At 36.7% G+C, this 14,025-nt stretch overlaps 1 protein-coding gene across 1 annotated transcript; it reads left to right on the top strand.

Annotated features, from left to right (window-relative positions):
• The first annotated feature begins 209 nt into the window (after positions 1-209).
• Positions 210-4,952, top strand: LOC127627440 (phospholipase A2 inhibitor and Ly6/PLAUR domain-containing protein-like). The gene is made up of 5 exons (XM_052103814.1): positions 210-328; positions 429-545; positions 3,214-3,351; positions 4,459-4,566; positions 4,762-4,952. Exons 1-5 carry the CDS (start codon positions 280-282, stop codon positions 4,950-4,952), a joined length of 603 nt encoding a protein of 200 aa, XP_051959774.1. The 5' UTR covers positions 210-279.
• Positions 4,953-14,025: the final 9,073 nt, after the last annotated feature.

Genomic DNA, 14,025 nt, shown 5'->3' with positions numbered 1-14,025 from the left:
AATAAATTAATATGGTGGCCCAATTATATTTTTGTCAACAAAATGAATTTAAAATATTTAAGCATACACCTTCAGATCAAAAGCTTTTTAAGATCATGAGAAATATTTCAGTCAAGTGTTTCAAAAGTTTTGACTTTGTAGTGTTTGTATTAATGATCTTTCATTCTATTGTAAATTTCATTTCCTCATCACGGCCCAACCCCAAACGTCTTGTAGTCAACAGCTATAAAATGCCCCTGAAATGAGCACAGTGTTAGTTCATTCGCCTCTTCACCAAAGATGGATCTTCAAGTCTCTTTTGTGCTGCTTTTCATTCTTTTCACTGGAGGTACAAAAACATCTAGAATATTTAATGTTAGTCTATTTAATTATTGGTTTGCATACAGAGGTTATTGAATGTCTTTCTCTCTCTCTCTCTCTCTCTCTAGGATACTCTCTAAACTGTAAAACATGCATACCAGACCTGACGGGTACTTGCATAGAACAAACGGAGACATGCTTTAGTGGATTTTCAGAGTGTATAAGTTCAAAAGTGAAAATAACTGGTAAGTCCATTATGATGGAGTGGAAATGTACTGTTATAATGTAACTTGTCACATAACTGCTACTCTTTTACTGGGCAGAAATTAAAACTGCAAGCATAGAATATTTACCAGATTTGTATTTTGATTTCTGACTATTTCATGAAGTTCAGTAGGATCCAAAAGTCTGAGACCACATTGAAAATCTGTGATTTCAAATCTAACTTAAACCTGTAAATAAACAAAGTTTTAGGATTTAAAACCAAAACACTTTATGACTTAAAATAAACAAGAAATATTGAAGATTCTGTACAATTTCTAAGTTACTAAACCAATGTAAGCAAATTTGTGACATTGAATTCAACTCAAGGTCATATTTCCATGTTTCCATTGAATAACACAATTAAAATGTTCAAATGCTGGAATAACATCGATCATCAGTTTTTGCACAAACTCAAGAGCATGCTGTCATTAAAGCAAAAGGGAGAAATACCAAATACGAATTTTGTGTAAATTTACTCAAATTTACATAAATTGTATTACATTTGAAAAATGCAAAAAAATAAATAAAATCATTTTCACAATGTCTCAGACATCTCGACCTCACTTTTTGTAATTGCACATTTTTATGTCTTAAACAGTATTATTGCCAGTGTTGGGTTAGTTACTCAAAATAAGTAATCCAATACAAATTAATTCTCTAAATACAAAGCAGATTACTTTGCCTATTAGTGTAACTAAAAAGTAATCACACTACTAATTATTCTACTATTAAATAACTTTCTAAATCACTTTTCCTATAACTTTTTAAGGTAGGCTTGGGATCAATGCCGTTTCCATGTATATATCAGGATTTTTTCAGATATAAATGTGGCTTCTTGTTGCACAATAGTCTTTGTCTTTCAACTTTGGTAAAGTATGAGCGGCAAGGTTAATTAAAGTGGGTTGCTCATCTGGCAGACAAGATGCATTCTGAAATTTGAAACAATTATTTTCTATGAAGGTATGTATGCACACAGTGTGGGCTCGCCATTTCCAGAGGCTGTTAAAAATTCAGCATTGCAACTGAGCTCAACTCACAAAGTTTTCCATTAAACTCAACCCAAATCATTATCAAAAGACGATTATTTACTCTAGTAGTTATTACTGGATGATATATTGTGTTCTATTTCTTTCATAGAGCCTACACAATGTGTTTTCAGTTACAAGTATGTCTTTTTGTGGTTTGACAGTTTGAATCAAAGACCTATTCAATGCAACATACAGAGAAATTGCATAATTAACATAGTTCAGTTTGCACAGTTACACCAGTTTCATACACTAACCTGCAAACTCATCAACATCACTTTGTTAATTCTTGAAGAACTACAAAAACTTTTGTAACTTTGTACTGCAATCAGCTCGTAATGTGTGTGTGATGGCATGTTCATGCCACTACCGGCTTCAGTAAATGTTATGTTGCCCCCTTGTGGTCTCCCAAAGCTATTACATCGGACTACATTGAATGGAATGCAACTGGCAGTGAATTGAAAGCACACAAATTAGGGTTCTAATTTAAATAATGGCTGATGTTAATACATCGATGCCTCAAATTTATTGATAAAATAACATGCCATTCAATAATCGATATATAGATTTTTTTTATGACATCCCTAGTTTTTGGTTTTCCGCTCAAATTCAAAATGTTCCTTCAGCTGTCACAGAAACACTAACAGACATACATATGAATTCATATTTTAAATGTATTATACAGATTACATTATCACAAGTAATGGACTCAAAAGTTATAATTTTAATTGAAAGTCAGTAACTGTAATCTGATAACAAGTATTTAAAATTAAATGTTTTTCACTTCTTTTTTGTTTTAAGTAATTAGATTGTAGTAATTTATTACTTTGTAATTGGATACACCCAACACTGATTATTGCAAAATGATCACATGTGAAGTAAACATGTTGCAACCAAACCAACAATGTGGTTACCTTCTTCTGTGGCATGATTAAGAAGCCTCAGTGTCCTGGGTTCTTGTCCCACATTGAAACCCAAAAAAGTTATCGTATTTACATTATCATAGACAAGCGAGATTCTGAGCTTTTATTTACCATCTGAGATTGCATTTTTATTCCACTGACGGTTATGTTTAGGGTTGGGGTTTGAGTCAGGTTAATAAAAATGTATTTCCGTTGACTGTATTACATAATTTACAACAAAAAATACTAAAAACTCAGTTTTGGCACCAACCTGGAAACTGGAGCTTATGTGCCCAGATGTACAAAAACAGTTTCTGCTTCAGCCACTGGAAGCGGAATTTCTTAAGTGGTTAGAATTTAGAATTTTGGGAAGCACAGACCAAGTTTAGCTGAAGAACTTTCAACTGTCGCCAGTGAGATCAGAGTGAAATACAGTGTGAAACAATTTACACTAAAATGTTACAAGTTGTATAACAGTTGACAACCAATCAATCACTTACTAAACAATATTTGCCTCATTAATTGCACTTTGTACAGTTTAGTCTAAATGTATTCTGACCACATATTAATTAATTCTACTTCTAATGTTATTATATGACTAATATTTACCCAGATTTACATGGCAACATTTCCAAGCAGATATCACTGTGTTCATTTATGACTGACCTTATTGCATTAAGTATTGTTATTCCTTTATGATAATTTTTTATAATTGTTTTCAGGTGTCTCTACTGTGGACATAAAACTAAAAACTTGTGCTCTGCCGAGTTATTGTCAAATTGGGAACATGAACCTCGGTGACATTAAGATTTCTTCTATATGCTGCAACACTGACAACTGTAATAACAAAGATGCTCCAGGTACTGTCCTTTACTTTCCATATAATGATCTCCTTAAAAGCTAACATGAAATATGCTCAACAAGAGAAACATTTAGTTTGGGAATTCATTTAATTCATTGAGAATTAATTGGACCATAAAAAGTCATCTCTATATGATTTTTATTTTCTATATTGCATTTATAGGGAGGGTTTGAAAATGAAGAGAGCTTGGTGATGTCAGCTGAAAAGATAAAGTTGTTTCATAGGTGGAGCATGTTAGTACATTTTGATGAAAGATTACGAAGACAAAAATGTTTTTGTAGGGGGATAAAATGCACAGATGAAGGAAAATGTATATAGTAAATGTCAATTTTGAGATCATGTTGACTGAAATATGTGTCAGATGTTTTTAAATAATTCATGCATATGCTTATAAAAGAAAATAAATATTTATTTTATCACTGTAAAAAATTCTGACAATTTTCATTTAATCATTGTGTAGCTGATGGGGTTTAAGTAACCCCTTAAACTCTGGTGCATTTTTCACAATATTTCACACTCAAATTTAAAAGCTCACCATTTACACATACTGTGGACTAACAGCAAAAAATGTCATTTTTCAGAGAACTGCCCAAATAAAAAAAAGATTCCAATTATTCATAAATAATATTATTTTTATAATCTTACGATAAACAGAATAATATTTATTTTATTTTATTTCATTTTATTTTAATTTTTTATTATTTTCTTCTTTTCACGTGGCTTGTTGAGCACGTTACCTCAGAGACATAGCGCCGGGCCAATTTAGGTTCTTAGGAGACCTGGCTGGAGTCACTCAGCACGCCCTGGATTCAAACTTGGACTCTAGGGGTGATAGTCAGCGTCATGTGAAGGACATTTATTTTCATATAACAATTTCTACCCCATTACCTCTAGAGGGCGCTAATTTTCAACACGATAGTTTTGAGGCCTTTTTTGTTATTTTAATGACATAAATGCAGAAGTAATGTTTTTCTCTGAAAAGTTCAGATTTAAAGTTTTCAAATGATACCTCAAATGCATGACTTATTTATATGGAGAATTTAACGTTTTAAACAAACTTTTTTCACGATATAGCGTTATAAAATTACCCTCGTTTCTTCTGTAGATCCCAGCTCTACCCCCAATGGGAAGCAGTGTTACTCTTGCAATGGACCAAACTGCTCAAACGTGTTGAAATGTTCAGGGAATGAAGACTACTGCGTTAAAGCGACAGGTAAGAATCTGGTAACTGAAGAAGAAAGTTAAAGTAATTATTTGGCCTTTCCATCATTGGTGGGCCATATATTATTCTGAACACATTATGATGCAAACATCTGTCTTAAATACAGTTTAGGGTACACAGAGGCAAGCTCTGCCTTTGCTTGTCATTTATTTATGACTCAACTTTTTTTTAATCTCTTTTAATCAGGGTCTTTTCCCAGTGTGTCAGCTACTGTAAAAGGATGTGTCTCTAAATCTTTCTGTGATGCCGCAACATCGATTCCAAATCTTGTGGATGTCAAATGCTGTCAGGGGAACCTGTGTAACAGTGCAAAGAGCTTCACCCAGAGCTTCATGCTTCTCTTGTTGCCACTGTTCTCCTACACCCTGTTTCACTGAGTTTCACAAAGTGTATGAACATCTGGGTTAAAAGGTCCCAAGTGATTTTGGCTACAGTGATTTTGGTATATATAGGGACAATAGTTATACCGCAAAATTTGTCAATTTAGGCATATACTTTTGATGTTTTTTTGAGTAACAATATAAAATAATGCTTACTCATTGTGATCGAGAGCCTGTGAGTCAGTTTCCATCACAGGATTTGAATGTGTTCAAATGACTTATTTCTTGTTTTACTCCACTTTTCAATATATATATTGGTGTTTTATTGTGCAAAAGTTTTATCCTTTCTATTTATTGGTGTTTCAACTCAATCTCATGTTCTGATGTATTTATACAATAATATTGTATTTAAGAACGGGAAGGCAAGGGTTAATTTGATTTTAACAAAATGGTATAAAACAATTAGAAATGGTGGGAAATGGTGAAATGGAAATTGTAATGGTGTTCATAACAGTTGTCAGTTGAGGGCACTATTTTGCTATTTCTGTTTTTAACAGCTGTTTCTGCACAATGTTGGTCTCAATAAAGCTCATTTGGTATCATTGGAGTTTGGGGTTTTGGAAAGTGATGGCGTGGCTAATCCAACATCTCTACTTTTGCCTCAGACTGCGCGCACCTCCTTAAATTCTAGAGCCGTTTATACTATGAAACGACAAGGGGCATCCCAGAGGAAATATCATCTGAATCAATTAGTAGTGAGAAGACTCAGTTTTCCAGTCAGACAAACTACTTAAAACCTTTAAAAGAATCTTTGTAATAAAAGCATCAAACTTCAATCTGGTTTTGTTTTTATTCTATATTAAGGCACCAGACAATTACTTGTATCATGCCTTAAAAACTGCTAAAAGAATATTTATTAATCTTACCCCAATAAATTTATACATGCATATAGATATGCTACAGTATTAAAGATTTTTCACACAAACTGTTCAAAACAACTTCAATCTAAAGAGCAATGCTACAGTCTCTGCAACATTCAGTGTGTAGAATGCACCTCTACTCTATTTTATGCTTATAAAAGGTACATTGAAATGCTTGCATTCACATAACTCTTTTTTAATTTTATTTTTATCCCCTTTTCTCCCAATTTGAAATGCCCAATTCCCACTACTTACTACATCCTCGTGATGGCGTGGTTATTCACTTCAATCTGGGTGGCGGAGGAAAAGTCTCAGTTGCCTCCACTTCTGAGACCGTCAATACGCAAATATTATTACATGGCTCGTTGGGCATGACACCATGGAGACTCCCAGCATGTGGAGGATCATGCTACTCTACGCGATCCACGCATAACTTTCCATGTGCCCAATTGAGAGAGAGAGAACCACTAATCGCGACCACACCACGAGGTGGTTACCCAATGTGACTCTACCCTCCCTAGCAACCGGGCTAATTTGGTTGTTTAGGAGACCTGGGTGGAGTCACTCAGTACGCCTTGGATTTGAACTCGTGACTCCAGGGGTGATAGTCAGTGTCAATACTCGCTGAGATACCCAGGCCCCCACACTCACATAAATTCTTATAGAAATGCTAACATGCATTGTACTGACTGAGCAGCTTACCTAATTCATGAAACATGAGCAAAACAAATGTATGTGTAAATGCATGCTTATGTAAATTGTCCCATTTAAATATATGCCACAATTTACACAATAATTGTTTTACTAATGATTTGCACACATTTTTGTTCGGCTGGTGTTTCATGATAATGCAAATTCACTTAATTTTAATTAACCTGTGTTATTTTTTTATGCCCTCAATATTTTTTGGCAATACGGAGTGGTGGTGGTGTAGTGGTCTACAGCACACAACTGTTAATCAGAAGGTTGCTGGTTCGATCCCCACAGCCACCACCATTGTGTCCTTGAGCAAGGCACTTAACTCCAGGTTGCTCTGGGGGAATGTCCCTGTAATAAGTGCACTGTAAGTCGCTTTGGATAAAAGCGTCTGCCAAATGTAAAAATGTAAATGCAATATAAAAGTCTTAAGAACCTTTGTAAAAAAAAAAAGCAACAATCTTCTATTTCTATTTATGGAATATTCGTTATCCATAAGATGAAATCATCAGAAAATAAACCTACACTGTAAACTGCTGTAATTTTTACAGTAAATATTTACATTTACATTTATGAATTGGCAGACGCTTTTATCCAAAGCGACTTACAGCGCACTTATTACAGGGACAATCCCCCCGGAGCAACCTGGAGTTAAGTGCCTTGCTCAAGGACACAATGGTGGTGGCCGTGGGGATCGAACCACCAACCTTCTGATTACCAGTTTACCAGTTTTGTGCATTAGACCACTACACCACCACCACCACATTGCACTTATTACAGGGACAATCCCCCCGGAGCAACCTGGAGTTAAGTGCCTTGCTCAAGGACACAATGGTGGTGGCTGTGGGGATCGAACCTACAACCTTCTGATTACCAGTTCAGTGTTTTAGCCCACTACGCCACCACTACTGATTATGCAGTAAATGCTACAGGATATCATGTATACAATTGTTATGTTTTTATTTATTTTTTAAAGAAGAAAAAAGCCAACTGTTGCACAAGTTTTTAAATAAATATTTGGTACTTCACAAGTCAATAACACTAAAGCAATAGTCAACTGTAATAAATACAGCCGATGTAACGAATTATTTACAGCATACAGACTCTGACATTTGGTTATATAATGTACACATCTAGTAATTTAAAACCGTTGAGTTTCAAACACACACATGATTAGACAACGACATCAGTGTAGCGCAGTGCATGTGATGTCATTTCTTCATCAGCAGCGGACATCTTTGGACTTTTCAGCGCTGCATATGCGCTCTATTTTCGGCTGCATAACATAACCGCTCAATTTTCACGCGCTGCATATCCGCTCAATTTTCAGGCTTACTTCATGCGGCTACAATTACCAAGGACCAAGAATGAGACGAGGTGAGTGCAGCCAGTAATTCATGTTTCAGTTAAAACGTGAAATCCTGTTACATCCAATAATTATTTTACCAGTCATCAAGATCTTTCATTGTATAACTATTTTATTTTGTTATGTTGCAAAATGGATAATCTAGATTATCTGTCCAATTTTATGATACTGAATTTGCTTGGTGAGTACAAAGTCACATATTTACGATTAGCTGGGTATATTTTCTTCATCATTAAAGTGTAACCGGGTGTCACGAACCCCGCTCCCTCGCTCCGCCCCTTCGAGCTTCCTCACACACGCACACTATCTCCCTTCTCACACACGCGCACTCCCTCGTGCTTACTCGCTCGTTATGACCACTTGCACTCACGCGCTTCCTATCTCCACACATTAGTTTCACCTGCACTCGTCTCATCACCTGTCATTGTTCACACCTGCACTCGCCCCTATATAACTCACTATCCTTTCGTTTGGTGGGGGTTGGTTATTGTATTTAGATTCCCGTGTTTTGCCCCTCGCTAGTCTCGCCTAGTTTTGACTCCTCTTTGATTCCCTCTTAGCTTGCCAGCCCCCTATTCCTCTTGTTCCCCTGTCTTTTGCTCCCTCTAGTCCCTTGTATACATCCTGTTTACCCCGGCTTTGACCCTCGCTCCCCTCGACTACTCTCCCGGATTTGCCCCCTTTACTCTCTTTGATTCCCCGGCTTTTGACCCTACGCTTCCCCCTTGACCATTCTTCACTTGACTTGCCCCTTTTTGTACTGTTGCCTGCTTTTTGCAAATAAAGCAGTTTTCATCCGACATTGTGACTGTCTCATCTTGTGTGTGTGTGTGTCCGGGTTACACCGGGCATCCGTGTTACTATTACATTTTCGATAACTATTCAGTTAACATTATTTTAGATTGCTGGTATTAAGGAAACAACGATGCTCCCTAGGGTATTGTGGGATTTTCTGAAACGATTTTGACATTGGGACACCCCTTTAAAATGGCCAAATCCCTGGTCAGTGCCCTGACTACTGAACTAAGGAGCTGATTGAGGCACATCCTAACTTACATCTCTGAAAGTTACTCCCACTTTGTACAGCTGCAGATGTGTTAGGTATTTGGATTAATTAGTGCTCTTAATTGGACATCTTTGGCACTGCATTTGGTCCAGTTAGCTCACCAATGAAAACTGATGCAAAAGCACTAAATCCATTCTTATGCAGCCAGCTGCATACATCATCCACTGTCGTGTCAAATCTAAGATGGAAAAGGACAACAATTATTATATTGTTGTTTATAAATAATCAAATGCAATAAAAGTCTAAGATTTATTGGAACCTTTACATCATAATAAAAAAAATGTTTTGAGACTGTCAAATTTAAAATGTAACAATATTAAATCAAATTTCCAAATACAAACAGTTTTATAACTTTCATTACTGTTTAAAAAAAACTATTTTAGAAGATTTTAAGTTCATCCAAATCTGAAAATTGTTAAATTTTCACCTTCATGTCGTTCCAATCTTTATAAACCTGTATTACAAGTTCAATCGTCACTACTGACATTCATTATATAGACATTAACATATTCAAACAAATATTTTCTTTGTGTTCTGCCAAACAATTAAAGTAATATGTACAGATTTGAAACGACATGAATCTGTATTATTTTATGCTATTGACAGCTATAGATTTGAACAAATACAGGCAAATTGACATTTTTGTGAAAAAAAAAAGGAAAGGGTCCCTTTCACTATATTTGGTAGGTCTTTGGCATCAAAATATTTGAAAACCACTGGTTCAGACTACATACGCATTAAAAAGCATATAAAAGCATATACAAACAAAATCACAACAATAGACCGTTCCAGCTAGATTAAACTCAATTTTCGGCACCAAAAGAGCGCCATTTTAATTTATACTATAAACAGTTCTACTAACATTACAAAAGGCAAACAGGAAGATAACACACGTCATAAAACTCGCCATACTGACCTCTCTCTAAAAATAGCAAGTTACAAGAATTAATTAAACGTTCGTTCGTTCATGTCCATCAATTTTGTTGAACTAAGTACAAATAACGGTGCACAATAATTGTTCCAACATTTTAATAGTACCTCAACAATAAGTAGAAATGTATCATAAAATACTATAAATAATAACTTACCGCCGTCAAACGAAGCTGAATGATAAACCGTTGGAGTTGAAGTTCCCGTTGGAGAAATCCGTGGATGTGAGAGAGGAGAGGAGAGCGAGAGCGTGATTGGTTGTTTCGAATGAAGCGCGAAAAAGATTGTTCAATCAGGGCGCGTCTATCTCTGTGCAGTTTTATTTCTTTATCTCTCATATTTGTGTGTGTGCGTGCGCGCGCGTGCATGTGTTAGTGAGAGAGTTTATTCACACAGTTACACAGGTGTATATGAGAGTTTTATTTATTGTGATTGTGTGTGTCTGTGTGTGTGTGTGTGAGAGAGAGAGAGAGAGAGAGAGAGAGAGAGAGAGAGAGAGAGAGAGAGAGAGAGAGAGATTTATTCACACATACACAAGTGTATATGAGAGTTTTATTTATTGTGTGTGTGTGAGAGAGAGTTTATTCACACAGTTACACAAGTGTATGTGAGAGTTTTATTTATTATGTGTGTGTGTGTGTGTGTGTGTGTGTGTGTGAGAGAGAGAGAGAGAGTTTATTCTCACATTTACGAGTGTGTGTGTGTGTGAGCATGTATTTATCACTTTGTGGGGACCAAATGTCCCCATAAGGATATTAAAACCCAACATTTTTGACGTTGTGGGGACATCTTATAAATCACACTAAATAATGTTTTTTGAAAATGTAAAAATGCAGAAAGTTTTCTGTGAGGGGTAGGGGTAGGGTTAAGGTTAGGGGATAGAATATAGTTTGTACAGTATAAAAACCATTATGTCTATGGAAAGTCCACATTTAACATGGAAACCCAACGTGTGTGTGTGTGTGTGTGTGTGTGTTTGGGTATATACACATGTGTGTGTAAATAAATAAAACACACACACACAGCTAGGTGGGCTTCACTACATGCAGGGCTGGCAATCTGGCACACCGGGCATTTTCCCGGTGGGCCGACGCACTTTTGGGCCGATCAGGGGCAGAATGTCATTGGGAGAACCGAAACGTGCCGAATGGGCCGCGATAAGCAACAATGAGCCGCCACTTTATTCAGAACGTACCGCAAAAGGCGCCGCAATATGCAGAAAAGGACAGCGAACTGGCCGCTCAACAGCTGGGCCAGTTGCCATGTAAAATCCAGGGCCGATTTCTCTTCCCAGTCCAGCCCTGACTACATGAAACCTTAGATGATACCTCAGAGAACCATACACTGAACTGAAGAACCTATATTGAAACATAAAGAACTTTTTAATCTCCAGAGAACCATGTAACTCAAATAAAGAACCCTACATCATAAAAAATGGTTCTTTACAAGAAGAAGGTTCTTTGTGGAACCTAAGGTGCTGCAAAGAACCATTTAAGAACCCTTTTTTTTAAGAGTGTAGTTTATGTAAACTTTTAAACATTGAAATTAAATTAATACAATTAAATTGCTGTGCACATGCTTTATTGCTGTGCATGTATTAGCTTGTGAAGTTTTGTTTTTTGCAGTTGAACATTTTTATCTGTCAATTCTGTAATATTGAGAGCAATACAATCATGAGTTTTGTGCAGCATGTGAAATTGCATAGAAATGTGCCTAATTCACGATTTAGATGTGGTGTGCTTGACGGCCCAAATGTTTTCACTAAGTTTTCTTCATTGAAGTCCCACATACAGACATCACAGGGAACATCACAGGTCTGCTAAAGAGTATCAGGCTCAAATGTGTGATAAAACATTTAAATGCCATGTAGACATTTGTGAAGTTCAATGAGGGACCCTAAGACAGTTTTTGTCTCATTTGAAGAGCCATATTCAGACAGGTCTGGAGATATGGTTAATTTGGTTGCAACAGGACATTTAAGGTGAGATCTACATTTGCATCACATGTATCACAGACACATACAATGTGCTCTGTAAACCATTTGATAGAGCCTGCTATGGTCATGGAAACTCCAGTTTCTGATGTTGTGTCTGAGAGGGAGAGATCGGAGGTTGTAGAGCACAATTTTCCTGAAGTTGTGGATGAATCTCTGTTTCTAAGAAATGCAACCCTCTTCTACCTGAAACTGCAAGCTAAATTGCTATTACCTGAGTCTTCTATTCAAGGCATTGTTGAAGATTTTCAAAATATCCACGACATTGGGCAGTCTTATTATCTTCGTAAACTGAGAGAAAAGCTTGCTTTGCTTGAATTACCAGAGGTGAGGATTAATGATGAGCTAGATCAGTTGTCTAGAGAGGATTTGCAGACAGCTTGTAATAGTGCTGTTCTAAGTTCAGCACAAAGGAGAAAGACTGCTTTCTAGCAAGATTTCCACTATGTTGAGCCAGTCCCTATTTTTCTAGGAGTTAGTGAAAGAAATGGGAAAGAGTGCTTTGCTCAGTATGTCCCAGTTAAGCAGACCATCAGTGCTCTGTTTCATTGCCAGTCTGTGAAGGATCAATATGAACAGATGCACTCACAATTTCACAAACAGCTGAAAATGGTCTGTTTCAGGAAGTAAAGCATGGTAAAACGTTTTCTGAAAATTTTCTGTTTCAAACTGATCCATCGTCTCTGGGTTTGATTAATTTGAAATGGTAAATCCTTTGGGTTTAGGTAAAAAGAAACACAAATTGCTGGCAGTTTATCTTACCTTGTCTGATATTTTACCTCACAACAGGTCAAACATAGACCACATGGAACTTGTCTTTTTTGTGTAATGAGCAAGATTTTAAGTATTTTGGACCAGCTCATATTTTTAGATCACTAATTAATGATCTTGAAGAGAATGGTGTTGTTGTAAATGATGGCAAAACTGTGAAAGCTTCTTTGTGTTCCATCGTAGTTGACAACCTGGGATCCCACACCATTGGTGGTTTAGTCGAGGACTTTAGCTGAAGCCTACTTATCTGCAGGTATTGCACCATTGACGGACACATTTCTTGCCACACCTTTGGAACCTGCTATGAAGCAAACTGTGGAGTCTTATGAAAGAAACATTCAGGAACTTGCTGCCAGTGGCAATAATGTAGTTCGAGTCAAATTTAACTCTCCAATCAATCAGCAGAATTCTTTTCATGTTTGTCAGCCTGGCTTGCCCCCTTGCCTTGGCCATGACATCTTTGAGGGTGTTGTGGCATCTGATCTTAAGCTGTACACTGATTACTTGGTAAATCAAGAGAAATGCTTTACATTCACAGAGCTTAATCACTATATTAAACAGTTTGAATACACAGGAAATGATGCTGCCAATAAACCAGCTGAGATTTACTCCGAGAGAGATGCTTTGTGGTCACGCTTTTCAGAACTGGTGTCTTCTAAGACTTTTACCAGTTATTGTTGGACACCAGATTAAGGATCCAGAATCAGAAGTGTGGATTATTTTAGGCATGTGACTTTCCCTTCTAAGCCCCTCAAGCCTAAACATCACTACTTGTGCCATTTCCCAGAGCTTATTAAACAATTTGGACCACTCATTTACTTATGGACTATGTGGTTTGAGAGCAAACATACCTATTTCAAGCAATGGGCTAGAAAATTGCTCAACTTCAAAAATGTATGTGCAACACTTGCAGAAAGGCACCAGCTTCTCCAAGCCTATTTAAGGGCTGGAAACCTCTTTCAGCTTTCTGTGCAAGTTGAGAAAGGCTTTGAATTTTATTCTGATAATTATAACGACGCGGTCAAGGAATCAGTTGATCACTTTGATTTTCAGCCGGGCAATACATTAGTGGCTACTGAAATCACTTTGAAAGGAACAAAGTACAGGAAAGGCATGGTTGTTCTTTTGGCCAGTAATGATGAGGGTTTGGAGGTTGGCAGAATTAAACTAATTCTTGTTCACCAGAATTCAGTGGTCTACTTTGTGTCTGAGAAACGGCATGCTGTGTATGAAAAGAGAGAGCGTGAGACATGAAAGAAGCCGGAGTTTCAGGATGAGCGACCAGAATGAAGAATTTCAGAGAGCTGTGTAATAACATGCTCTGTAGTCTAGTCACCCAACCAACATATTTTCATCATTTAAAATGTGTAAGTTAATAATAATAATGT

Source organism: Xyrauchen texanus, chromosome 34 (assembly GCF_025860055.1).
Source record: "Xyrauchen texanus isolate HMW12.3.18 chromosome 34, RBS_HiC_50CHRs, whole genome shotgun sequence".
Classification (NCBI taxonomy): domain Eukaryota; kingdom Metazoa; phylum Chordata; class Actinopteri; order Cypriniformes; family Catostomidae; genus Xyrauchen; species Xyrauchen texanus.
The sequence above is the reverse complement of the archived record's forward strand: the minus strand, read 5'-3'. Positions and strand labels throughout refer to the sequence as shown.

What these genes read in the sequence shown, in the direction of transcription:
- LOC127627440 (XM_052103814.1), top strand. Translation starts at nt 280, where the DNA reads ATGGATCTTCAAGTCTCTTTTGTGCTGCTTTTCATTCTTTTCACTGGA. An exon ending in TAATAACAAAGATGCTCCAG is followed by an intron (nt 3,352 to 4,458) that starts GTACTGTCCTTT and finishes TTTCTTCTGTAG; the next exon opens with ATCCCAGCTCTACCCCCAAT. An exon ending in CTACTGCGTTAAAGCGACAG is followed by an intron (nt 4,567 to 4,761) that starts GTAAGAATCTGG and finishes TCTTTTAATCAG; the next exon opens with GGTCTTTTCCCAGTGTGTCA.